We start from the raw sequence: 27,064 nt of genomic DNA, 5'->3' as shown, positions 1-27,064 counted from the left end.
CCATGGTTTACCCCAGACGCTTCACATGCCCTGATTCAATCCACTGACAGCACGTCAACCCCGGTATACCACATCAATCCAATTCACTCTATTCCTTGCCCTCCTTTCACCCTCCTGCATGTTCAGGCCCCGATCACACAAAATCTTTTTCACTCCATCTTTCCACCTCCAATTTGGTCTCCCACTTCTCCTCGTTCCCTCCACCGCCGACACATATATCCTCTTGGTCAATCTTTCCTCACTCATTCTCTCCATATGCCCAAACCATTTCAAAACACCCTCTTCTGCTCTCTCAACCACACTCTTTTTATTTCCACACATTGTCCTCAAACATCTCATTTCCAGCACATCCATCCTCCTGCGCACAACTCTATCCATAGCCCACGCCTCGCAACCATGCATTTTTAATTTGAGCACTCACTCTTATCCCCTTTGCCTTTGTACAATGGCACTATGCACGAATTCCGCCAATCCTCAGGCACCTCACCATGAGACATACATACATTAAATAACCTTACCAACCAGTCAACAATACAGTCACCCCCTTTTTTAATAGATTCCACTGCAATACCATCCAAACCTGATGCCTTGCCGACTTTCATCTTCCGCAAATCTTTTACTACCTCTTCTCTGTTTACCAAATCATTTTCCCTAACCCTCTCACTTTACACACCACCTCAACCAAAACACCCTACATCTGCCACTCCATCATCAAACACATTCAACAAACCTTCAAAATACTCACTCCATCTCCTTCTCACATCACCACTACTTGTTATCACCTCCCCATTTGTGCACTTCACTGAAGTTCCCATTTGCTCCCTTGTCTTACGCACTTTATTTACCTCCTTCCAGAACATCTTTTTATTCTCCCTAAAATTTAATGATACTCTCTCACCCCAACTCTCATTTGCCCTCTTTTTCACCTCTTGCACCTTTCTCTTGACCTCCTGTCTCTTTCTTTTATACATCTCCCACTCAATTGCATTTTTTCCCTGCAAAAATCGTCCAAATGCCTCTCTCTTCTCTTTCACTAATAATCTTACTTCTTCATCCCACCACTCACTACCCTTTCTAATCAACCCACCTCCCACGCTTCTTATGCCACAAGCATCTTTTGCACAATCCATCACTGATTCCCTAAATACATCCCATTCCCCCACTCCCCTTACTTCCAATGTTCTCACCTTTTTCCATTCTGTACTCAGTCTCTCCTGGTACTTCCTCACACAAGTCTCCTTCCCAAGCTCACTTACTCTCACCACCCACTTCACCCCAACATTCACTCTTCTTTTCTGAAAACCCATACAAATCTTCACCTTAGCCTCCACAAGATAATGATCAGACATCCCTCCAGTTGCACCTCTCAGCACATTAACATCCAAAAGTCTCTATTTCGCGCGCCTGTCAATTAACACGTAATCTCTCCTACTTACATACGTATACTTATGTATATCTCGCTTTTTAAACCAGGTATTCCCAATCACCAGTCCTTTTTCAGCACATAAATCTACAAGCTCTTCACCATTTCCATTTACAACACTGAACACCCCATGTATACCAATTATTCCCTCAACTGCCACATTACTCACCTTTGCATTCAAATCACCCATCACTATAACCCGGTCTCATGCATCAAAACTACTAACACACTCATTCAGCTGCTCCCAAAACACTTGCCTCTCATGATCTTACTTCTCATGCCCAGGTGCATATGCACCAATAATCACCCATCTCTCTCCATCAACTTTCAGTTTTACCCATATTAATTGAGAATTTACTTTCTTACATTCTACTTTCTTACATTCTACTTTCTTACATTCTATCACATACTCCCACAACTCCTGTTTCAGGAGTACTGCTACTCCTTCCCTTGCTCTTGTCCTCTCACTAACCCCTGACTTTACTCCCAAGACATTCCCAAACGACTCTTCCCCTTTACCCTTGAGCTTTGTTTCACTCAGAGCCAAAACATCCAGGTTCCTTTCCTCAAACATACTACCTATCTTTCCTTTTTTCACATCTTGGTTACATCCACACACATTTAGACACCCCAATCTGAGTCTACGAGGAGGATGAGCACTCCCTGCGTGACTCCTTCTGTTTCCCATTTTTAGAAAGTTAAAAATACAAGGAGGGGAGGATTTCTGGCCCCCCGCTCCCGTCCCCTCTAGTCACCTTCTATGACACGTGAGGAATGCGTGGGAAGTATTCTTTCACCCTATCCCCAGGGATAATATATTTTTTTTTTTTTTTTTCATACTATTCGCCATTTCCCATGATAGCGAGGTAGCGTTAAGAACAGAGGACTGGGCCTTTTTTGGATAATATATATATATATATATATATATATATATATATATATATATATATATATATATATATATATTTTTTTTTCATACTATTCGCCATTTCCCGCGATAGCGAGGTAGCGTTAAGAACAGAGGACTGGGCCTTTGAGGGAATATCCTCACCTGGCCCTCTTCTCTGTTCCTTCTTTTGGAAAATTAAAAAAAAAAAAAACGAGAGGGGAGGATTTCCAGCCCCCCGCTCCCTTCCCTTTTAGTCGCCTTCTACGACACGCAGGGAATACGTGGGAAGTATTCTTTCTCCCCTATCCCCAGGGATATATATATATATATATATATATATATATATATATATATATATATATATATATATATATATATACACACATATATACATACATATACACACATACACACACATATATATATATATACATATGAAAAATGTAAGAAATAATTTAGAAAACTGAAAACTTCTAGCTTGAAATGAAATGAAAAATGAATGTTACATAATGGTTCAACCTCTGGCTATGGAAAAGGGAAATGTATAATTTATTTACACAAACGTCAATAGTAGTCTTAATCAATTTAACCACTGTATCATACTGCCTGGTCCACTTCTCTTATCATGAAACTGGAATATTGGCTTATGATGTTTCTCAATTGTCTTCATTACACAAAGTACAACCATATCTTGAATACATGAGGGTAGGTAGTTGGTCATCCGCCATAATAAAGCCTTGACAGACCAAAGGTTATCTGGACCTCAACTTTTCCAGTACATTCATGAAAAACACCTTTCTGCTTTCCATCTCTATCATTTTGAAAAAAAATGCTCCCTTTGTTCACATTTCAATGAAAGAATAAGTTTCAATGTATAAGCTACATTCTTTTCCAATTTCACTATTTTCTTGTCAGAGCACCATATATATATATATATATATATATATATATATATATATATATATATATATGGATGAGCACTCCCCACGTGACTCCTTCTAAAATGGGAAACAGAAGGAGGAGTCACGCAGGGAGTGCTCATCCTCCTCGAAGGCTCAGACTGGGGTGTCTAAATGTGTGTGGATGTAACCAAGATGTGAAAAAAGGAGAGATAGGTAGTATGTTTGAGGAAAGAAACCTGGATGTTTTGGCTCTGAGTGAAACGAAGCTCAAGGGTAAAGGGGAAGAGTCGTTTGGGAATGTCTTGGGAGTAAAGTCAGGGGTTAGTGAGAGGACAAGAGCAAGGGAAGGAGTAGCAGTACTCCTGAAACAGGAGTTGTGGGAGTATGTGATAGAATGTAAGAAAGTAAATTCTCGATTAATATGGGTAAAACTGAAAGTTGATGGAGTGAGATGGGTGATTATCGGTGCATATGCACCTGGGCATGAGAAGAAAGATCATGAGAGGCAAGTGTTTTGGGAGCAGCTGAGTGAGTGTCTTAGTGGTTTTGATGCACGAGACCGGGTTATAGTGAAGGGTGATTTGAATGCTAAGGTGAGTAATGTGGCAGTTGAGGGAATAATTGGTATACATGGGGTGTTCAGTGTTGTAAATGGAAATGGTGAAGAGCTTGTAGATTTATGTGCTGAAAAAGGACTGGTGATTGGGAATACCTGGTTTAAAAAGCGAGATATATATAAGTATCCGCTGCCAGATCCACTCCCAGATATCTAAAACACTTCACTTCCTCCAGTTTTTCTCCATTCAAACTCACCTCCCAATTGACTTGACCCTCAACACTACTGTACCTAATAACCTTGCTCTTATTCACATTTACTCTTAACTTTCTTCTTTCACACACTTTACCAAACTCAGTCACCAGCTTCTGCAGTTTCTCACATGAATCAACCACCAGCACTGTATCATCAGCGAACAACAACTGACTCACTTCCCAAGCTCTCTCAACCCCAACAGACTTCATACTTGCCCCTCTTTCCAAAACTCTTGCACTCACCTCCCTAACAACCCCATCCATAAACAAATTAAACAACCATGGAGACATCACACACCCCTGCCGCAAACCTACATTCACTGAGAACCAATCACTTTCCTCTCTTCCTACACGTACACATGCCTTACATCCTCGATAAAAACTTTTCACTGCTTCTAACAACTTGCCTCCCACACCATATATTCTTAATACCTTCCACAGAGCATCTCTATCAACTCTATCATATGCCTTCTCCAGATCCATAAATGCTACATACAAATCCATTTGCTTTTCTAAGTATTTCTCACATACATTCTTCAAAGCAAACACCTGATCCACACATCCTCTACCTCTTCTGAAACCACACTGCTCTTCCCCAATCTGATGCTCTGTACATGCCTTCACCCTCTCAACCATGGAAGCGGAAGTGGATCATAGGGTGGGGAAGGGGGCGAAAATTCTGGGAGCCTTGAAGAATGTGTGGAAGTTGAGAACATTATCTCGGAAAGCAAAAATGGGTATGTTTGAAGGAATAGTGGTTCCAACAATGTTGTATGGTTGCGAGACGTGGGCTATGGATAGAGTTGTGCGCAGGAGGATGGATGTGCTGGAAATGAGATGTTTGAGGACAATATGTGGTGTGAGGTGGTTTGATTGAGTAAGTAACGTAAGGGTAAGAGAGATGTGTGGAAATAAAAAGAGCGTGGTTGAGAGAGCAGAAGAGAGTGTTTTGAAATGGTTCGGGCACATGGAGAGAATGAGTGAGGAAAGATTGACCAAGAGAATATATGTGTCGGAGGTGGAGGGAACGAGGAGAAGAGGGAGACCAAATTGGAGGTGGAAAGATGGAGTGAAAAAGATTTTGTGTGATCGGGGCCTGAACATGCAGGAGGGTGAAAGGAGGGCAAGGAATAGAGTGAATTGGAGCGATGTGGTATATCGGGGTTGACGTGCTGTCAGTGGATTGAATCAAGGCATGTGAGGCGTCTGGGGTAAACCATGGAAAGCTGTGTAGGTATGTATATTTGCGTGTGTGGACGTATGTATATACATGTGTATGGGGGTGGGTTGGGCCATTTCTTTCGTCTGTTTCCTTGCGCTACCTCACAAACGCGGGAGACAGCGACAAAGAAAAAAAAAAAAAAAAAAAAAAAATATAAGTATACGTATGTAAGCAGGAGAGATGGCAAGAGAGTGTTATTGGATTACGTGTTAATTGACAGGCGCGCGAAAGAGAGACTTTTGGATGTTAATGTGCTGAGAGGTGCAACTGGAGGGATGTCTGATCATTATCTTGTGGAGGCTAAGGTGAAGATTTGTATGAGTTTTCAGAAAAGAAGAGTGAATGTTGGGGTGAAGAGGGTGGTGAGAGTAAGTGAGCTTGGGAAGGAGACTTGTGTGAGGAAGTACCAGGAGAGACTGAGTACAGAATGGAAAAAGGTGAGAACAATGGAAGTATGGGGAGTGGGGGAGGAATGGGATGTATTTAGGGAATCAGTGATGGATTGCACAAATGATGCTTGTGGCATGAGAAGAGTGGGAGGTGGGTTGATTAGAAAGGGTAGTGAGTGGTGGGATGAAGAAGTAAGATTATTAGTGAAAGAGAAGAGAGAGGCATTTGGACGATTTTTGCAGGGAAAAAATGCAATTGAGTGGGAGATGTATAAAAGAAAGAGACAGGAGGTCAAGAGAAAGGTGCAAGAGGTGAAAAAGAGGGCAAATGAGAGTTGGGGTGAGAGAGTATCATTAAATTTTAGGGAGAATAAAAAGATGTTTTGGAAGGAGGTAAATAAAGTGCGTAAGACAAGGGAGCAAATGGGAACTTCAGTGAAGGGTGCAAATGGGGAGGTGATAACAAGTAGTGGTGATGTGAGAAGGAGATGGAGTGAGTATTTTGAAGGTTTGTTGAATGTGTTTGACGATAGAGTGGCAGATATAGGGTGTTTTGGTCGAGGTGGTGTGCAAAGTGAGAGGGTTAGGGAAAATGATTTGGTAAACAGAGAAGAGGTAGTAAAAGCTTTGCGGAAGATGAAAGCCGGCAAGGCAGCAAGTTTGGATGGTATTGCAGTGGAATTTATTAAAAAAGGGGATGACTGTATTATGGACTGGTTGGTAAGGTTATTTAATGTATGTATGACTCATGGTGAGGTGCCTGAGGATTGGCGGAATGCGTGCATAGTGCCATTGTACAAGGGCAAAGGGGATAAGAGTGAGTGCTCAAATCAAATTACAGAGATATAAGTTTGTTGAGTATTCCTGGTAAATTATATGGGAGGGTATTGACTGAGAGGGTGAAGGCATGTCCAGAGCATCAGATTGGGGAAGAGCAGTGTGGTTTCAGAAGTGGTAGAGGATGTGTGGATCAGGTGTTTGCTTTGAAGAATGTATGTGAGAAATACTTAGAAAAGCAAATGGATTTGTATGTAGCATTTATGGATCTGGAGACAGCATATGATAGAGTTGATAGAGATGCTTTGTGGAAGGTATCAAGAATATATGGTGTGGGAGGCAAGTTGTTAGAAGCAGTGAAAAGTTTTTATCGAGGATGTAAGGCATGTGTACGTGTAGGAAGAGAGGAAAGTGATTGGTTCTCAGTGAATGTAGGTTTGCGGCAGGGGTGTATGATGTCTCCATGGTTGTTTAATTTGTTTATGGATGGGGTTGTTAGGGAGGTGAATGCAAGAGTTTTGGAAAGAGGGGCAAGTATGCAGTCTGTTGTGGATGAGAGAGCTTGGGAAGTGAGTCAGTTGCTGTTCGCTGATGATACAGCGCTGGTGGCTGATTCATGTGAGAAACTGCAGAAGCTGGTGACTGAGTTTGGTAAAGTGTGTGAAAGAAGAAAGTTAAGAGTAAATGTGAATAAGAGCAAGGTTATTAGGTAAAGTAGGGTTGAGGGTCAAGTCAATTGGGAGGTAAGTTAGAATGGAGAAAAACTGGAGGAAGTAAAGTGTTTTAGATATCTGGGAGTGGATCTGGCAGCGGATGGAACCATGGAAGCGGAAGTGAATCATAGGGTGGGGGAGGGGGCAAAAATCCTGGGAGCCTTGAAGAATGTGTGGAAGTCGAGAACATTATCTCGGAAAGCAAAAATGGGAATGTTTGAAGGAATAGTGGTTCCAACAATGTTGTATGGTTGCGAGGCGTGGGCTATGGATAGAGTTGTGCGCAGGAGGGTGGATGTGCTGGAAATGAGATGTTTGAGGACAATGTGTGGTGTAAGGTGGTTTGATCGAGTAAGTAATGTAAGGGTAAGAGAGATGCGTGGAAATAAAAAGAGCGTGGTTGAGAGAGCAAGAGCAGAAGAGGGCGTTTTGAAATGGTTTGGGCACATGGAGAGAAAGAGTGAGGAAAGATTGACCAAGAGGATATATGTGTCGGAGGTGGAGGGAACAAGGAGAAGTGGGAGACCAAATTGGAGGTGGAAAGATGGAGTGAAAAAGATTTTGAGTGATCGGCGCCTGAACATGCAGGAGGGCGAAAGGCGGGCAAGGAATAGAGTGAATTGGATCGATGTGGTATACCGGGGTCGACGTGCTGTCAGTGGATTGAATCAGGGCATGTGAAGCGTCTGAGGTAAACCATGGAAAGTTGTGTGGGGCCTGGATGTGGAAAGGGAGCTGTGGTTGTCGGTCATTATTGCATGACAGTTAGAGACTGAGTGTGAACAAATGGGGCCTTTGTTGTCTTTTCCTAGCGCTACCTCGCACACATGAGGGGGGAGGGGGATGGTATTCCATGTGTGGCGAGGTGGCGATGGGAATGAATAAAAGCAGACTGTGTGAATTGTGTGCATGGGTATATGTGTATATGTCTGTGTGTGTATATATATGTGTACATTGAGATGTATAGGTATTTATATTTGCGTGTGTGGACGTGTATGTATATACATGTGTATGGGGGTGGGTTGGGCCATTTCTTTTGTCTGTTTCCTTGCGCTACCTCGCAAACGCAGGAGACAGCGACAAAGCAAAATGAATAAATAAATATTTATTTATTTATCTATTTTGCCTTGTCGCTGTCCCCTGCATTAGCGAGGTAGCGCAAGGAAACAGACGAAAGAATGGCCCAACCCACCCACATACACATGTATATACATACACGTCCACACACGCACATATACATACCTATACATCTCAATGTACACATATATGTACACACACAGACATATACATATATACACATGTATATAATTCATACTGTCTGCCTTTATTTATTCCATCGCCACCTCGCCACACATGGAATAACAACCCCCTCCCCCCTCATGTGTGCGAGGTAGCGCTAGGAAAAGACAATGAAGGCCCCATTCGTTCACACTCAGTCTCTAGCTGTCATGTAATAATGCACCGAAACCTCAGCTCCCTTTCCACATCCAGGCCCCACAGAACTTTCCATGGTTTACCCCAGACACTTCACATTTCCTAGGTTCAATCCACTGACAGCACGTCGACCCCGGTATGCCACATCGTTCCAATTCACTCTATTCCTTGCACCCCTTTCACCCTCCTACATGCTCAGGGCCCGATCACTCAAAATCTTTTTCACTCCATCTTTCCACTTCCAATTTGGTCTCCCACTCCTCCTCGTTCCTTCCACCTCTGACACATATATCCTCTTGGTCAATCTTTCCTCACTCATTCTCTCCATGTGACCAAACCATTTCAAAACACCCTCTTCTGCTCTCTCAACCACACTCTTTTTATTACAACACATCTCTCTTACCCTATTATTACTTACTCAATCAAACCACCTCACACTACATATTGTCCTCAAACATCTCATTTCCAGCACATCCACCCTCTTGCGCACAACTCTATCCATAGCCCACGCCTCGCAACCATACAACACTGTTGGAACCACTATTCCTTCAAACATACCCATTTTTGCTTTCAGAGATAATGTTCTCGACTTCCACACATTCTTCAAGGCTCCCAGAATTTTCACCCCCTCCCCCACCCTATGATTCACTTCCGCTTCCATGGTTCCATCCGCTGCCAAATCCACTCCCAGATATCTAAAACACTTTACTTCCTCCAGTTTTTCTCCATTCTAACTTACCTACCAACTGACTTGACTGTCAAACCTACTGTACCTAATAATGTTACTCTTATTCACATTTACTCTCAACTTTCTTCTTTCACACACTTTACCAAACTCAGTCACCAGCTTCTGCAGTTTCTCACATGAATCAGCCACCAGCGCTGTATCATCAGCGAACAACAACTGACTCACTTCCCAAGCTCTCTTATCCACAACAGACTGTATACTTGCCCCTCTTTCCAAAACTCTTGCATTCACCTCCCTAACAACCCCATCCATAAATAATTTAAACAACCATGGAGACATCACACACCCCTGCTGCAAACCTACATTCACTGAGAACCAATCACTTTCCTCTCTTCCTGCACGTACACATGCCTTACATGCGTGTTGTAGAAGGCGACTAAAAGGGAAGGGAGCGGGAGGCTGGAAATCCTCCCCTCTCATTTTTGTTTTTTCTTTTTTTCAAAAAGAAGAAACAGAGAAGGGGGCCAGGTGAGGATATTCCCTCAAAGGCCCAGTCCTCATCCTCTGTTCTTAATGCTACCTCGCTAATGCGGGAAATGGTGATTAGTATAAAAAAAAAAAATACATATACACTTGCTTGCCTTCATCCCTAGCCTGAGCCAGGTACCCATTTCATCAACCAGCCCTAAGGGTGGATGAACAACTGGGTTGATTGTGGACCAACTGCTGTAACTAGGATTCGAACCTAGCATTTGTTGTGTACTTATCAACATCAATTTCCTATTATGACCAAAATCACAAGAAACATCCACCAAATCAATACCACCATCGTTATGGGTAGGAAGCGCATAATATTTTTCAGTTTACAATCTTTCACCACACTATAAGTGTGGTGAATGAAGCAACAAGACACTAGCTCTAGGAGACAGTTGGGCACTGATATCGAGGGATTTCAGTTATCAAGAAATACAGTGGGAGAAAGATTCTCATGGAGATAAATTCCTTGACAGTTCACAGAACTTTTTACATCAGCATTGGGGGAGATGTTGCACCATCTATACCTGACTTTATCATTACGCGCTTGAAACAGAACACATGAAATATAATGCTTCAGTTTGAAAGATTGCTCATGTAGTGTTTACTTTTTAATATATAGTGGTGGGGAATGCAAGAGGGGGATCAGAGTGGATACAGGAAGCAAGGAGGAAGTATAATCATAGATACTATGTGGAACTTATTACATTCTCCGAAAGTAATCATTGGGAAAGTGTTTTATATTAAGAATATTGGCCAGTGATACAGCATGTTCTGTAAAATCTAAACTGAAGGGGTCACACTCCTGATTGCCAATAAGGGAGGAATAGCAAAATAAAGAGATATATGGTTCAACAAGAAATGCAAATAAAAGAAGTGAGAGACCTCAGGTGCACCATGGAGAAGATATGAAAGACAATGCAGCCAGCCAGCAAAAGAAAGATACAGAAGAGAACAAGGAATGAGTACTAGAAAGTAAAAAGGGAGGACCAGAGAGATTCTGAAAAACATTCTGGGAAAAACAAAAGAAAATGTAAAACTTTTATACAAGTTCATCAAAAACAAACTGTTGGTAAAAGAGCAACTAATGAAGCTAATGAACTTGGACAGAAGAATTCTGGAGATGATCAGGAAATATGTAAGGAGATGAATAAGTTTGAAAATACATTCACTGGGGAATAGAAATTAATCTAATCAAGCTATTACAATCATTTGACCCACATAAAGCACATGTCCCTGATGGAGTCTCCCTTACATGCTGGAAGACTGTGTGAAGGAACCTGCTAAACTATTAGAAATAATGCTCAATAAATCATTAGTGGAAGTGTATTTCCAAAGGTATGGAATAGAGCAAATGTTGTGCCTATATTCAAGAATGGATCAGGAAACTGCATAGGCCAGTCTCACTACTAAGTATACCAAATATATAATTAAGAAGGGATCAGGAAACTGCACTGAACTATAAGCCAGTCTTATTACCAAGTGTAACAAGTGTGGCTTGTTAAACATTGGAAAAGTCAATCAGAAAGCAAATGAATGACTATTTGCAAAGGAGAAATTTTCTTCCTGGAAGACATGGTTTTAATGAAAGGAGGTCATCCATAACCAATCTTCTAAACATCTATGACAGGGTTAACTCCATCTTAGATCAAAGAGAAGGATGGGTATACTTTTTTTTATGATGAAGGCTCCAATCATGGACAAAAGTCTACATCAACGCCAGGTCTTACTTTGAATATAGAGAGAACTATGAAGAGAAGGGGGAAAGTAATTACGAATCTTGGAGGAAGTGAAAAACCTGACTTTTAAAATGTGCTAGACATGAGGTGTTGAGTTTAAAGCTTCAAGGTGTTGTGAGAGAAACAGTTATCAAAATGGCCCATCCTGTGGTTGCTGATGGCCACACAGTAATCATGTGATGCAGCAACTTGCTGAGTATTGTGTGGTCCAGCTAAAGGTGGGGGCACACAAGTAGCCAGCTCTTGTGAGGAAAAATCAAAGTAATACCTATAGAAATGGAAAAGTGAACCAAAATTATGGTGTAAGGAAAGATGGTCAAGTCTGGAAGTTAGCCTGGGACAGTTTATAAGTTGAACCACTTTACAACTCAACTTTTGTCAAGCAAGAATGCAGAGACAGAACCACCCCAGATGTGAGAGCAGTACTCCATACAAGGATGAATCAATCCTTTGTATAAACAGAGCACCTATTAAGAAGAAAAGAAGTTTCAACATCTAAACAGGACACCCAGTTTCTTTGAGGCAAACTTAGCTATTCTTGTAATATTGGATTTCCAAGAAAGAATGAATGTCATAGTAATATCACGTATATTCATTGAGTCAAGAGGTGGAATTACAGAACTGTCAAAAGAGAGAAGAGTTGTGAGGGGTTTTCGATAGAGAGATGAGTAGAAACTGGGATTTGGAGGCATTAAACATAACTAGAGTTTGTCTACCCCACAGAGATATCCTGTCCAAGTCTGAGTTTATTGAGGAAGCTGTGTTAAGATGAGATGCAGAAGAGTGAGTAAAGGAGGAGTAGAACTGAAGGCTGTGGAGGAATGCAGTTTTGAGTAGTCAGCACATGAGTGCATTTGACTATTTGTGGAGGAGAGGAAATTGTAAAAAAAAAGAAAAAAAAAAAAAAAGAGAGAGAGAAAAATGTAGGGAACATGACACAGCCTTGAGGTAAACTGCTGTTGATGGAGGAAAGGGGGAAGGCTGATCCATCAACAACCTCAGAGATAGATCAGTCAGAGAGGAAGCTAGATATGAAGAAGCAAAAAGAGGGAATGAAGTCAAAAGAGCTGAGCTTAAAGATGAGACCCTGGTATCATACTGTCAAAAGCTTTAGATATGACAAGGGCAACTATACAAGACTCCCCAAAATCTTTCAGATATTACTAAGATAGGAAAGAATATCACCAGTGGATCTCACCTTATGGAAGCCATACAGGTGATCAGAGAAAAGACTGCAAGTTTCGAGGAGTCTACGGATATGGGAGTTGAGGAGGGATTCAAAGACTTTGGAAATGGTAGATATAAGAGCAATAGGATGATAGTTAGAGGGGTCAGAACACTCATTCTTCTTATATATGGGATGTATCAATACATGGTCCCATGGAGAGGGAAAAGTTTTGGTTTTTAAACAGAAACAGAACAAACGAGCAAGCACAAGTGCAAGTTCAGAGGCACACTCTTTCAGTGCATGGGCATGGATGCCATCAGGACCATAAGCCTTGCATGTCCAAAGAAAGAAGCACTTTTTGGACAGTCTGGAAAGAGATTAAGGGGGAGAGTCATTGGATTAGTAAGAGGAGCATCAAGACCTGGGGAAACGCTGAGTCATCCAAGCTGGAGTTTGAGGAGGAATGGGAACCAAAGAAAGTTGCGCTGTCTATGGGAGAGACAGCTATAGTACCGTCCGAATGGAAAAGTGAGGGAAAGGTAGACCAACAGAACTTGTTAGAGATGCCCTTAGCTAAAGACCAGAAAGACCTATCAGTGGTTGACAAAGACAGGTTATCACATTTCCTTTGAAAAAAGGAATGCTTTGCCTCACGGATAATGTGCTTGCAAAGATTAGAGCCAATAATAACACCTGAATGGGGCTCAGAGGAAGGAGGGTTTATCTAAGCCTGACATGCCTGATCCCTTGTCCAAATAGCCTCAGAACAGGAACGGTTGAACCATGGATTGGATGAAGAGGTCATCTAGAGAAAGAAGGGATAAATGCTTCAATTCCTGCAAGGATAACCTCTGCTTTGTATTTGGTGCAGACAGAATCATCACCATATAATAGACAGTAATTTACTCAAGGAGAGTCAGAAAAGAAGTCATGTTACATTATTTCAGTCAGCTTTATTAAGTTCCAATATCTAAGCTTACAAGGGGCTTCTGGGATGGGAGGTGCCATAAAACTAAAAACATTTATGAGAGCGGGATCAGTTAAACCAATTTGAGGCAAGATTGTGTGTATACAGTGGGATGAACTAAAGGCAAAAAAGAAAAAAAAAATCCAGAATATAAAGACAGTGGTCACAACAGTCAGGAATATGGTTGGGTCTTGGACTGACAGAAAGCTTTTGACACAATTCCTCATTAGAGGTTGATTAAAAAGCTAGATCTACAGGCAGAAAAGGGGTGTGCTCCTTCACTGGATAGAAGACTACCTTAGTGGAAGGGAACAAAGAACACAGGAAAGGAGTACTTCCTCAAACTATGCTAGGATTACAAGTGGTGTGCTACAGGGCTTGGTCTAGGCCACAATGCTATTTTTGGTGTATATAAATGACTTGCCTAATAGACTGGAATCATAACTAAACATGTGTGCAGATGATGCCAAGATCACGAGGAAAATAAAGAATGATGATTGATTCTACCTACAATAAGACCCAAACAAACTCCAAAGTTGGTCAGATAAATGGTAGATGAAATTCAATCCAAGTGCAACGTGATGAGGACATGAAAAAGTGAAAGAAGGCCTCTGCATGATTATTACCAAGCAAGAAATAACACAGGAATCTACAAGTGAAAAAGATCTAGAGGCTGCCATTGTGCCTAATCTAAGAAAACTGTGAAAGAGGCAAACTGTCTGCTGGTAAATATATGAATTGCATTCAAACACATGGGCAAGGGCATGTTCATACAATTATTCACTATATACATCATACAAAAACTAGATTAAGAAGCAGCACTGGAGTCTACTAGTTATGCTGAGGATTAAAAGAGATGAGCAAGTGAGGGATGACTGGCAAGAGAAAAAGGAGGGAGTTTGTGGAGAAGTTAAAAAGTTGTAGAATGGATGTACTGGGGATTGGGGAAACCTTGGGTAAGGTGTGTGGGGTGAAAATGGCAATGATAAATGCAAGTTATGGGAGGGCATGGAAGGAGGCATGGCATGGACAAGAATGAGTGAAAATTAAAGGAGAAGAGGGAAAAAAGGATGTGCAATTCTGCGATCACCAAGAGTGTGGGAGGGTGGTACAGAGCATGGATGGAATGGATCAAGAATAGTGTGTTTGAAAGGAAAGACTAGGACTGTGAAGTATGCATGGGTATGTGTGTGTGCTATGAATATGATGACTGTATGAGGTAAGATGAAGTGAAGCTTTTCTGAAGAAATTTGAATGACTGTATGAATGGTTTTGAGAATGAGAGAATTGACCATATTGGGTGATATGACTGTGAAAGTGGGATGTAATGAGATTGTTGAGATAGGTGGCAAATGAGGAGCGCCTGAAATAAATGAGAATAGAAATTATCTTAATGAGGAATGCCTGGAGTAAATGAGAATGGAAATTATCTTGTGGATATTTGTGATGACAGGGGTTTATTCATTGCAAACGCCTTTCTTTGGCTCAAGATGATCCACAGATATAAGTGGATGAGGAATGATGGAAGAGAAGAGCAAAAGGCTTTGACTATGTGGCAGTGGATAAAAGATTGAGAAAGGCCATGCTAGAGTTGTGAGAAGATTCTTTAGAGACTGACCGTTTCACTGTTCTTGTAGGGATGAGGATCATGAAGAAGTGGAAGTATGCTGTTGGGAAGAATGGAGAAGTAAAAGTGTTGGCAAGTGAGAAGATGAATTAGAAAAAATGCAGGGAAGAGTATGAAAAGAAAGTAACTGTAAGGTTAGATGGCAGTGCAGTGAATGCAGAGATGCATTCATGTGTTAATGAGGTGTTTAAAGTGTTTAGAGAAATATTATTAAAGGTTTTGGAATTAGTAGCTGGATAAAAGGTTATGAGATACAGGAATAAAAAGGGCAATGCATGGTGGACAGAAGAGATTAGAAATGTTGTGGAAGCCAAGAAAAAACGCATATGGTCAACTTCTCAAAAGGAATGTACCATTGGAAGTTCAGCAAAGAAGGAGAGAAACTATAAAACATGTAAGCAAAAGCAGAATGTTAAAAAGCTGATAAAGGAAAGCATAAAATGTAGATGAAGATTTTGGAAAAAAGTTAAGTGAAAAGTTTCGGGTTAAGAAACTACACTGGAAGGAGGTGAAAAAGGAGAAAGAGGTGGATGTAAGAGTGGAAATGTAAATGAGAGGAGTAAGGAAGGGGAGTTGCTAAATCAAAAGGAGTAAGTGAAAGGAAGATGGAAAGAGTATTTTCAAGAACTGATGACTGTGGGAAAGGGAGATGCAGCAGTTGTTACATGTATGGGTATGGAGGATGGAGGGATGAAGTTACAAAGCAAGGGTCTGTAGAAAAAACTGATGTAAGGACAATAGTGCGGCTGAAGGTAGGAAAGGCACCTGAAGTGGATGGGATTACAGCTGAAATACTTTAGTATAGAGGAGAAAGTGTGAAACAGTGGATGCATCATATAAGTAATTCAGTATGGAAACAGAAGGCTGCGCCTGAGGACTGGGTGAAAGCAATTATTGTTCCTTTATTCAAAGGAAAACATGTTAAAGATGTATGTAGCAATTGTAGGGAAATAAATATATTAAGTATACCAGGTAAAGTGTATGCAAGAATATTAAATGATACAAAGATGGAAGTGACTAAATGCAGAAAAAGTGAAGAGCATGAAGGTTTTAGGAGAGGTATGGGTTGTGTGGATCAAGGAAAAAGTGTTTAGCAACAGGTAAGAAGTTGTATGAACAAGAAAGTAAATTCTAGATTGATGTGGGTAAAACTGAAAGTGGAGGAAGAGATATGGGTGATTATTGGTGCTTAAGCACCTGATCAAGAGAAGAAAGAAAATGAAAGGCAAGTGTTTTGGGAGCAGCTGGGCGAGTGTGTCAGTAGCTTTGGTGCACGGAACAGGGTATCAATAGTGATGGGTGATTTAAATGCAAAAGTGAGTAATGTGGCAGTTAAGGGTATAATTGGTGTTCATGGGGTATTCAGTGTTGTGAATGGAAATGGTGAAGAGCTGGTGGATTTGTGTGCTAAAAAAAAAGACTGGTTTGATTGGGAATACCTGGTTTAAAAAAGATATACATATATACATATATATATATATAGTGTTTTAGATATCTGGGAGTGGATCTGGCAGCGGATGGAACCATGGAAGCGGAAGTGGATCATAGGGTGGGGGAGGGGGCGAAAATCCTGGGGGCCTTGAAGAATGTGTGGAAGTCGAGAACATTATCTCGGAAAGCAAAAATGGGTATGTTTGAAGGAATAGTGGTTCCAACAATGTTGTATGGTTGCGAGGCGTGGGCTATGGATAGAGTTGTGCGCAGGAGGATGGATGTGCTGGAAATGAGATGTTTGAGGACAATGTGTGGTGTGAGGTGGTTTGATCGAGTGAGTAACGTAAGGGTAAGAGAGATGTGTGGAAATAAAAAGAGCGTGGTTGAGAGAGCAGAAGAGGGTGTTTTAAAGTGGTTTGGGCACATGGAGAGGATGAGTGAGGAAAGATTGACCAAGAGGATATATGTGTCGGAGGTGGAGGGAACAAGGAGAAGAGGGAGACCAAATTGGAGGTGGAAAGATGGAGTGAAAAAGATTTTGTGTGATCGGGGCCTGAACATGCAGGAGGGTGAAAGGAGGGCAAGGGATAGAGTGAATTGGAGCGATGTGGTATACCGGGGTTGACGTGCTGTCAGTGGATTGAAGCAAGGCATGTGAAGCGTCTGGGGTAAACCATGGAAAGCTGTGTAGGTATGTATTTTTGCGTGTGTGGACGTATGTATATACATGTGTATGGGGGGGGGGTTGGGCCATTTCTTTCGTCTGTTTCCTTGCGCTACCTCGCAAACGCGGGAGACAGCAACAAAGTATAATAATATAAATATAATGTGAGTAAACCATGGAAAGTTCTGTGGGGCCTGGATGTGGAAAGGGAGCTGTGGTTTCAGTGCATTATTACATGACAGCTAGAGACCGAGTGTGAACGAATGTGGCCTTTGTTGTCTTTTCCTAGCACTACCTCGCACACATGAGGGGGGAGGGGGTTTTTATTTCATGTGTGGTGGGGTGGCGATGGGAATGAATAAAGGCAGCCAGTATGAATTATGTACATGTGTATATATATGTATATGTCTATGTGTGTACATATATGTATACGTTGAGATGTATAGGTATGTATATTTGCGTGTGTGGACGTGTATGTATATACATGTGTATGTGGGTGGGTTGGGCCATTCTTTCATCTGTTTCCTTGCGCTACCTCGCTAATACGGGAGAGAGCAACAAAGCAAAATGAAATATAATAAAATAAATGTATGTGAGTAGGAGAGATGGTCAGAGGGCATTATTAGATCACGTGTTAATTGATAGGCATGTAACAGAGAGAGTTTTGGATGTTAATGTGCTGAGAGGGGCAGCTGGAGGGATGTCTGATTACTATCTTGTGGAGGCAAAGGTAAAGATTTGTAGAGGTTTTCAAAAAAGAAGAGAAAATGTTGGGAAGAAGAGAGTGGTGAGAGTAAGTGAGCTTCGAAAGGAGGTTTGCATGAGGAAGTACCAGGAGAGATTGAGTGTAGAATGGCAAAAGGTGAGGGGAGTAGGTGAGGAATGGAATGTATTTAGGGAAGCAGTGTTGGCATGTGCAAAAGATGCATGTGGTATGAGAAAGGTGGGAGGTGGGCAGATTAGAAAGGGTAGTGAGTGGTGGGATGAAGAACTAAAGTTGCTGGTGAATGAGAAAAGAGAGGCATTTGGACAATACTTACAAGGAAGGAGTGCAAATGACTGAGAGATGTATATAGGAAAGTGGCAGGAGGTCAAGAGAAAGGTGAAAGGGTAAAAAAAAAAGGGCAAATGAGAGTTGGGGTGATAGAGTATCATTAAACTTTGGGGAAAGAAAAGATGTTTGGAAGGAGGTATATAATGTGTGGAAGATGAGAACAAATGGGAACATCAGTGAAGGGGAAAGGGGATGTGATAACAGGCAATGATGAAGTGAGAAGGAGATGGAGTTAGTATTTTGAAGGTTTGCTGAATGTGTTAGATGATAAGAGTGGCAAATGTATGGTGTTTTAGTCAGGGTGGTGTGCAAAGTGAGAGGGTCTAGGAGAATGGTTTGGTTAAGAGAAAAGAGGTGGTGAAAGCTTTGCGGACGATGAAATCCAGCAAGGCAGCGGGTTTGGATGGTACTGAAGTTGAATCTATTAAAAAAGGGGTGACTGTGTTGTTGACTGGTTGGTGAGAATATTCATTGTATGTATGGATCATTATGAGGTGCCCAAGGATTGGCAGAATACATGCATAGTGCCACTGTACAAAGGGGAAGGGGATAAAGGTTAGTGTTCAAACTACAAAGGCATAAGTTTGTTGAGTATTCCAGGGAAATTGTATGGGAGGGTATTGATTGAATGGGATGAAGGCATGTACAGAGCATCTGATTGGGGAAGAGAAGTGTGTTTTCACAAGTGGTAGAGGATGTATGGATCAGGTGTTTGCTTTGAAGAATGTGTGCGAGAAATACTTAGAAAAACAGATGGATTTGTATGTAGCATTTATGGAACTGGAGAAGGCATATGATAGGGTTGATAGAGATGCTTTGTAGAAGGTCTTAAGAGTATATGGTGTGAGAGGGGTCTTAAGAGTATATGGTGTGAGAAGCAAAGTGCTAAAAGCAGTAAAATGTTTTTACCAAGGATATAAGGCATGTGTACGAGCAGGAAGAGATGAGAGTGATTGGTTCTCAGTGAAGGTCAGTCTGTGGCATGGGTGTGTGATGTCCCCATGGTTGTTTTCAATTTGTTTATGGATGGGGTGGTTAGGGAGGTAAATGCAAGAGTTTTGGAGAGTGGGATGAGTATGCAGTCTGTTGGAGATGAGAGGGCCTGGGAAGTGAGTCAGTTGTTTGCCGATAATACAGCACTGGTGGCTGATTCGAGTGAGAAACTGCAGAAGTTGGTGATTGAGTTTGAAAAAGTGTGTGAAAGGAGAAAGTTGAGTGTAAATGTAAATAAGAGCAACGTTATTAGGTTCCACAAGGTTCAGGGACAAGTTAGTTGGGACATGAGTTTGAATGGAGAAAAATTGGAAGTGAAGTGTTTTAAACATCTGGGAGTGGCCTTAGCAGCGAATGGAACCCTGGAAATGGAAGTGAGTCATAGGAAGGGGGAAGGCACAAAGGTTCTGGGAGCAATGAAGAATGTGTGGAAAGAGAGAACGTTATCTTCATTCTTATATATGCAGGTACACACACACACACACACACACACAAACAAACACACACACACACGCACACACAAACAAACACACACACACACATCAACCAGCCCAAAGGGAAAATGAACATCTAAGTTGGGTTTATTTGCTTGCCATGCTCAGGATTCAAGTCCACTGTACCAGGGAGACCTGTGTATGTGTAAAGAATGGAAGTTTGTCAGACACTCTGAACATTTGTTGATTTAAATAAAAACACTGAATTCTCTCTATGGGTCTGTAATTCTGAGACAACTTATATTTTTTCTGGCATACACATCAAACACTAAATTTATAAAAACAATCATGGGTATAAGCACTTCATGATTATGTCAGATGAAATTCAGTTGACCAGACAATTTCATACATCCTGTTCATAAGTATGTAAGCCTTAGATTATTATACTGTGAGGATAAAACAAACGCATACTTACTCAGAGGGTACAGACACATCAGGCAAGTCATGCCAGAGAGAAAGCAGCTCCTGGTGTAAGGCAGAAGAATTGCGCCGTGCATGGACATCAGGAGCTCCTGTTTGCTTGACTGTGCCCCGATTTACATCAATGACGGTCAAAGGACGTGAAGACTGAATCAACTTTTGAGCAGAAAGGTTCACCTCCCCATTTGAACTCCTAACAATACCCTGTTGATTATAGATAATACTACAGTTTTGAAACTTGGCAAAGATATTACTTTTATAAGAGTAAAGCATATCAAAATCAATGAAGCCAAAAATACATCACTCTATGATAATCCTAGGAAATAGCAATAACATATAGGGATGCATATCCTAATAAACCAAAGATTAATTAATCAATTACACACTTGCATTTCATCAAGTTACAATAATACCATGTAACAGCACTTGAGTTCTTATGAATGGCACCTGATTTGTAAATTACCTTTACACCATGTGCACCTTGTTTACACATGTTGAGCAGGGTAGTTCATGAATATCTTACCATCTCACAGTAACAATAAACTATTACAATGTGTACATGATGAAGACTTAGGAGCAATGTTTAAAGATATCTGCTACACAGCTTTGCCTTGATATCATATACATAAGTAGCCATCCCATGACAGCTCTAAGAAATGAAATTAACTAATTCATTTGAGTAGTTGAGCTAGTTTAGCAATAATACGAGAAACTGATCTGAAACTGATGGTTATCTCCTTGGACCAAAGCCACTTCAGCCCAACTGGTTTTGGTGCAAGCATTCTCAAACCTCCATATATCTTTCCATTGTATATATTTTCCATTTTCTTGTTGTAATTTTCCTTCTTTTATCTCTTCTCACTTTCAACTTCTATGTATATATATTTATGTAACCCTTATGTTCTCCACATTACTATTTTTCCAAGCAAACAAGGGGTGACTGTCATTCACTTAACAGCCTCATCAACAAACACAACATCTAAAGTCTCTGTAGGAGATGCGGCCTTATGAGTAGCCTTTTAAACTTCAGTATGCGAATGAGATTGACAGTTTCAATGTTTATTCCTAGCATCCAATACCCTTATACTAAAATAAATTTCTATACATCCTTTCTAACAAGCTTCTTGCCTAGCTTTCTGTCATGGCCTCTGACTACTCTGGCATTGTATCTAAAAGGAACTGTCCACTGTCAATATCAAAGTAATTCAGAAACTTGAAGCCTGTTATTATCACTGTAGGCAAATCTGTTGCCCTCAGCCTCTCATCATAGATTGGTTTTCTTAAGTCAGGTACTATTCTAGGTGTACTTCTCTGTACCTTCTATGTTAAACTTTTATGGTTCTTTAAGTGCAATAACTAGAACTAACAGGAATAATTCAGTTTCAATCTGATATATGCTGTCAATAGTTTTTACTATTACCTTATCCATATACTTAAAGAGATTCTAAAGTTTGGCAGCAGGCAGTTTGGCTGTTTCACAATTCTTTTCAAGTAAGTCTGGTGAGAAGTTTTGCACAATATCGACCCCAAGTCTCTCATGTGCAGATTCCTGTAACTTATTTCCTGCTAAGTAATAATTGCAATGTGGCGTTCTTTCACTGTGTCATATCCTCATTACTTAGCACTTACTTGGAGTGAATTTCATCAACCATTCACCAGATCAACTTTGGAGTTAGATAAGGTTCTCCTATAAGCTGATGAAATTATCATTGCTCTTAGCTTTTCTCATGACTTTTGTATCATCCACAAATATATTCAGGTAAGGATCCAGTCTATCTGGTAAGTCGTTTACACACATCGAGAATTGCAATGGGCCCATGACAGAGCCCTGTGGCACACTACTGGCAACCCCAGCATATTTCAAGACTGTCTAATCTATATCCTTTGTTCCCTTACACTAAGGTAATCTATTTAGTGATGGAGGCTGCCTATCATTTCTGCCTACAGATAAAGCTTATTCAATCTCAAATGTAGGTAAGGCTAAAAGCTTTCAGGCAGTCCTGGAATGCACATTCTATCCACCCATCTCTATGATCCAAGATACCCTGTTATAGAAGTTGAGGAGATTTGTAATGCATGACCTCCTCTCCCTGAATTGGTGTTGCCTTCCCGTTAGGTAGTTTTTCCTTTGTAAGTAGTCATCCATTTGCCCTCTGAATATCTTTTGTTTTAGAGACCACACTCATCAAGGAGACTGGTTTACAGGCAAGAGCAATTTCTGATCACCTTATCTAAATATATGGACAACATTTACCCTTTACCACATCTGTGGAAAAGCACATTCTCTATAAATGTGTGCAAAACAATATCTTGTGTGGCCTAGCAATTGTCTCTAGATTCCTTCAGCACATATGGGACAACTTCAAGAACATGAACTTATACGGGCTAAGTTGTTTCAGCCTGATTTATGCAATTTCTATTGGTTTCTAAACCTTATAAGACTTTTTCCTAACTCACCTACCTAATGTTACGGTAATGGTGTTCTCTACTGCTAAAACACTTTAAGATATCATTCAGCTCAATGTACACTTTCTCATTATCCTCAATATTTTCTTATCATTTTACATATCATACAAAATGCATACTTTGGCTGTTTTTTAAAGGCATAATGACTATCAGTTTTGAAATTCAAAACCAGTTCTTGCTTCCTTCATTCAACTGGTGTCTAACTGCATCTATAGTTATGGGTGAAAAAGATGTGTGATTGTGTCTCTCATCTCTTAGATGCTTATTTCTATCTATGAATACATGCCATATAAGACAATGTTATTTCAGCAACCATCATACAATGTTAACATTTCAGTAACCTACAGAATCCAAACTGGCTAATATTTCTTTTATATCAACAACCATTCCACTTATTACATTTTCTGTACTTTTGTACACTTTATTCATCCACATATACTCTCTAGCTATCATGTATAATGCACTGAAACCAGAGCCCCATACCTTTCCTTAGTTCTCCCTAACCGTTTTAATACGAATTTGTTCAACTCACTAACAGCAAACTGTCCCTTGTAAAACCACATCGTTCCAATGCACTTTGTCACTTGCAAGCCTCGCACCCTCCTTCATGTTCAGGCCCTAAGCCTTCAAGGCATGTTTCATTCCAGCCTTCCACCTTCTTCTTGGCTTCTCTTTTCCTTATCCCTTCCATTTCTGATATGCATATCTCTTGGTATCCTTTCCTCATTCATGCTCTACGTACTCGTACATACTACTCTTACTACCACACATCTCTCTTACCCTGTCATTTCTTAATCAACCCTCCTTACACCACATACTGACCTCAGAGATTTCATTTCCAATAAATTCACCCTACCCTTTACATTTCTGTCTATGGCCCACATCTCAAATCCTTACAGCACTGATGGGACTACTATACCATCACATTTACCCATCTTTGCCCATAAAGACTAAGACCTCTTTCCACACATTCCTCATTGCACCTTTGCCCCCCCCCCCCCCCCCCCTCACCCACCCTGTCTCACTTCAGCTGCCATGCTTTCATTCAGTGCCATATCCACTTCCAAGTATCTAGAACACTCCACTTGAAGTACTCTCCGATCAAACTTACACTCCAAATAACCTCTCTCTCTTTTACTGCTGAACCTAATAGCCTTGCTTTTGTTCACATATAATCTCAGCTTATCATTTCAAACACTCCCCCAAACTCAGACACCAACTTCAGAAGTTTCTCACTCAAATCTGCCACTGGTGCTGTATCCCCAGCAAATACCTGACTAACCTCTGAGGCCCCCACTATTAGCAGACTGCACATCTGCTCCCCTCCCCAAGATCCTTGCACTCACCTCCCTCATCACCCCATCCATAAGTGAATCAAACAGCCATGATGATATCATACATACCAGACCCATCTTCATCTGGAACCCCTCTCCCTCCTTTATCAATTCACACAAATGCCTACTCTCTTGATAAAAACTCCGTGCTGCTTCTAATAGCTTTCCTCCCACACATATTCATAATACCTTCCATAAAGCATTTCTATCAACCTTAACAAATGCTTTCTCCAGATACATAAAGGTTACATACAATCATTCTGTTTCCCTAAATATTTCTCACACATTTTTTGAGGCAAACACCTGATCCACACATCTTCATTCACTCCCGACACAGCAATGTTCCTCCCTAGTCTGATGCTTTTTGCATGCCACCACTCTCTCATTCACCACTCATCCATACAGCTTCACTAGGCATACTCAAAAAAATTAATGCCTCTGTAAATATGAACACTCACCTTTATCCCCCTTTCCTTTATCTTATTGCATTATGCATACATTCTGCTAATCTTCAAGCAATTCACCTTGATCAATACAATGAAAATCCTAACTAACCAGCAACAATGCAGTCAACCCTCTTTCTTTAAAAATTCAACTGCGATGCCATCCAATTCTGCCACCCTGACACATTTCATCTTATATAAGGCTTTTACAACCTCTTCCCATTTAACCAAAGCACTTCCTGTGACTCGGTTTGCAAAACTCCCTAACTAAATGCCGTACATCTGCCACCATATAAAAAAAACACATTCAACAATCCTTCAAAGTATTCACTCAACCTCTTCACCTCATCACTGCCTATTACCACTTCCCCATTCTCCCCCCTTCACCAATGCTCCCATTTGTTCTCTTGTTTTTCTCATGCTACAAACCTTTTTCCAAAACATCTGATTCTCCCTGAAGTCTACTGAAACTCACTCATCCCAACCTTCAATTGCCCTCTTTTTCAACCCTTCCACCTTCTTTTGCATCCTGCTGCTTTCTTTTGCACATCTCCCAATCACTCACACTTCTTCCCTGTAAGTACTACCCATACACTTCTCTCTTCTCTCTCACTAGCAACTTTACTTTGTCATCCAACCACTCACTACAATTATTCACCTGCCCATCTTCCACATTCAGCATGCAACACAATTCTCTTGCACATACCAGGAATGTCTGCCTAAATACCTCCCATTTTCAGCCACTCCCTCACTTTCATTTACTCTCATCTTTTGCCTCTACCCTCAATCTCTCCTGTTATTTCTTTACAAAAATCTTTCTGCCAAGCCCACTTACTTTCACCTCCCTCTTCTCAACCACATCATTTTCTCTGTCCAACAACCTCTACAAATCTTTACCCCTGCCTCCACCAGAAAATGATCAGACATCCCACCAGCTACCCCTCTCAGCACATTTACATCCAAGAGTTTCTCTTTGCAACCCTTGTCAATTAGAATGTAATCTAATATTGTCTGCTTACCATCTATCTTACTAGCCCACAAATACTTCTGCATGTCCATCTTTTTTAATCTAGTGATGAGGGATTTGATTGCAAAGGTGAGTAATGTGGCAGTTGAGGGAATAATTGGTATACATGGGGTGTTCAGTGTTGCAAATGGAAATCGTGAAGAGCTTGTACATTTATGTGCTGAAAAAGGACTGGTGATAGGGAATACCTGGTTTAAAAAGAGAGATATACATAAGTATATGTATGTAAGTAGGAGAGATGGCCGGAGAGCATCATTGGATTACGTGTTAATTGATAGGCGTGTGAAAGAGAGACTTTTGGATGTTAATGTGCTGAGAGGTGCAACTGGAGGGATGTCTGATCATTATCTTGTGGAGGCAAAGGTGAAGATTTGTAGAGGTTTTCAGAAAAGAAGAGAGAATGTTGGGGTGAAGAGAGTGGTGAGAGTAAGTGAGCTTGGGAAGGAGACCTGTGTGAGGAGGTACCAGGAGAGACTGAATACAGAATGGAAAAAGGTGAGAACAAAGGAGGTAAGGGGAGTAGGGGAGGAATGGGGTGTATTTAGGGAAGCAGTGATGGCTTGCGCAAAAGATGCTTGTGGCATGAGAATCGTGGGAGGTGGGCAGATTAGAAAGGGTAGCGAGTGGTGGGATGAAGAAGTAAGATTATTAGTGAAAGAGAAGAGAGAGGCATTTGGACGATTTTTGCAGGGAAATAATGCAAATGAATGGGAGATGTATAAAAGAAAGAGGCAGGAGGTCAAGAGAATGGTGCAAGAGGTGAAAAAGCAGGTAAATGAGAGTTGGGGTGAGAGAGTATCATTAAATTTTAGGGAGAATAAAAAGATGTTTTGGAAGGAGGTAAATAAAGTGCATAAGACAAGGGAACAAATGGGAACTTCAGTGAAGGGGGCTAATGGGGAGGTGATAACAAGTAGTGGTGATGTGAGAAGGAGATGGAGTGAGTATTTTGAGGGTCTGTTGAATATGTTTGATGATAGAGTGGCAGATATAGGGTGTTTTGGTCGAGGTGGTGTGCAAAGTGAGAGGGCTGGGGAAAATGATTTGGTAAACAGAGAAGAGGCAGTAAAAGCTTTGCGGAAGATGAAAGTCGGCAAGGCAGCGGGTTTGGATTGAATTGCAGTGGAATTTATCAAAAAAGGGGGTGACTGTATTGTTGACTGGTTGGTAAGGTTATTTAATGTATGTATGATTCATGGTGAGGTGCCTGAGGACTGGCGGAATGCTTGCATAGTGCAATTGTACAAAGGCAAAGGGGATAAGAGTGAGTGCTTAAATTAAAGAGGTATAAGTTTTGTTGAGTATTCCTGGGAAATTATATGGGAGGGTATTGATTGAGAGGGTGAAGGCATGTACAGAGCATCAGATTGGGGAAGAGCAGTGTGGTTTCAGAAGTGGTAGAGGATGTGTGGATCAGGTGTTTGCTTTGAAGAATGTATGTGAGAAAAACTTA

At 41.0% G+C, this 27,064-nt stretch overlaps 1 protein-coding gene across 3 annotated transcripts in view; it reads right to left on the bottom strand.

Moving 5' to 3' along the window:
• Positions 1-27,064, bottom strand: part of LOC139752842 (uncharacterized) — a 134,266-nt gene that overhangs the window by 31,825 nt on the left and 75,377 nt on the right. For all 3 annotated transcript variants that reach the window (XM_071668796.1, XM_071668795.1, XM_071668797.1), the window contains exon 7: positions 20,337-20,545. In XM_071668796.1, coding sequence (XP_071524897.1) covers positions 20,337-20,545 — 209 coding nt within the window. The remainder of the gene's footprint in view (positions 1-20,336; positions 20,546-27,064) is intronic.

The sequence above is a fragment of the Panulirus ornatus genome, chromosome 13, assembly GCF_036320965.1.
Source record: "Panulirus ornatus isolate Po-2019 chromosome 13, ASM3632096v1, whole genome shotgun sequence".
NCBI classification, from domain to species: domain Eukaryota; kingdom Metazoa; phylum Arthropoda; class Malacostraca; order Decapoda; family Palinuridae; genus Panulirus; species Panulirus ornatus.
This window is presented reverse-complemented; position numbering and strand designations above follow the sequence as displayed.